The sequence below is a fragment of the Oratosquilla oratoria genome, chromosome 8 (assembly GCF_046742065.1).
Source record: "Oratosquilla oratoria isolate Oo_2021 chromosome 8, ASM4674206v1, whole genome shotgun sequence".
Taxonomy (NCBI): domain Eukaryota; kingdom Metazoa; phylum Arthropoda; class Malacostraca; order Stomatopoda; family Squillidae; genus Oratosquilla; species Oratosquilla oratoria.
This window is the reverse complement of record NC_134784.1, coordinates 21,707,502-21,708,948: the sequence shown is the minus strand read 5'-3', so window position 1 is coordinate 21,708,948 and position 1,447 is coordinate 21,707,502. Positions and strand designations below refer to the sequence as shown.

The following is a 1,447-nucleotide window of genomic DNA, read 5'->3' as shown; positions in this document are numbered from 1 at the left end:
TATTGTCTGTCTCGTTTGACTGGGACCTTACGTCGTCTGATGTTTTGTTCCTTCTTGAGAGAGGTGGACAAAAAAAAAAGAAAAAGAAAAAAAAAAGTCTCTGGGTAGCCCAGTTTCCTAAAAATGGTTTTAATGAGTGAGATTTCTTCGTCCAGGAACTTCTGACTACAAATTCTTAATGCTCTGAGGAAGAAACCAATTACCACTCCTGTTTTGTCCTTTCATCGTGTGCGCTGTAGTAGTGTTAAATCGTCTTTATTTGTGGGCTTCCTGTAGATTCTGAAAACAGCTTCTTTATCATTTCTAATTATTTCCGAGTCTAGAAAAGGTAGGCGGTCGTGAGACTCTACTTTCATAGTAAACTCAATATTCCTGACAACCATATTCAATTTTGACGATACATCACCTTCGCTCGTCTCTACTGGAGAAACAAATAGGCAGTCAGCTGCGTACCTGAACCAAACTCCATCCTTAGGGAGAACTCTCTTGTAGTGATTCTTCTCCAATACTTCTAGGTAGAGAGAAGCTGCTACTGCAATTAGTGGTGAGCCCATGGGGAGGCCTTCCAGTTGGTGGTATTCCCGGCTGCCAAATCTGAACAAACCGAACCTTTTATTTTTTTCTACTGGTTGCATGTAGTCCCGTTTACATACTGAAAGGATATCCTCGCTGATTCTGTGTACCACCTCTTTGATTGCATTTGTTTGATTGTTATTATTTGTTTGTTTGTTATTATTTGTTTGCTTATTAATATTTGTTTGATTGTTTTTATTATCATTTATCTATCCATTTATCATTATTTACTATTTACCTGTTTTTTATTATCTAACTTCACCTATTTGTATATTTCATTATTATTATTATTATTCATTAGTATTATTTTTATTCATTTATTTATTTATCATTATCATAATTTTTTCGCATTCGACCTAGTTATGGATCAAAAGGTCTCATGTCAGCATGCTACCCCTTTGTAATTCTTTTATATACATATATATATATATATATATATATATATGTGTGTGTGTGTGTGTGTGTGTGTGTGTGTGTGTGTGTGTGTGTGTGTGTCTGTGTGTGTGTGTGTGTGTGTGTGTGTGTGTGTGTGTGTGGTGTGTGTGTGTGTGTGTGTGTGTGTGTGTGTGTGTGTGTGTGTGTGTGTGTGTGTGTGTGTGTGTGTGTGTGTGTGTGTGTGTGTGTGTGTGTGTGTGTGTATTCACTTGGTCTTTGGATCACGTGTTGGACTCGTGATCGACAGCTATTTCCCTCCTGGAAGAGAGCTCAGAGCTCGTAGGTCCGATCTATGGGTAATGCTATGACCTTGCACACACACACACACACCCAACTCCCCGCCCACGAGAGTTGGAGTAACACCCCTCAGCGCTGCGATACTGATATTATTTCAGCCCCGGGCGAGAGTCGAACCCGGACCTCCGTAGTGGCAGGTCCG

The 1,447-nt window shown here is 39.8% G+C and overlaps 1 protein-coding gene across 1 annotated transcript; it reads right to left on the bottom strand.

The window, feature by feature from the left end:
* Positions 1 to 221: 221 nt before the first annotated feature.
* On the bottom strand, positions 222 to 635 carry LOC143027324 (uncharacterized). Its single transcript, XM_076188597.1, has one exon. It carries the CDS (start codon positions 633 to 635, stop codon positions 222 to 224), a length of 414 nt encoding a protein of 137 aa, XP_076044712.1.
* Between the last annotated feature and the right edge of the window lie 812 nt (positions 636 to 1,447).

Bases quoted from the DNA above. Each gene is read 5' to 3' on its own strand.
- LOC143027324 (XM_076188597.1), bottom strand. From the start codon at position 635: ATGCAACCAGTAGAAAAAAATAAAAGGTTCGGTTTGTTCAGATTTGGC.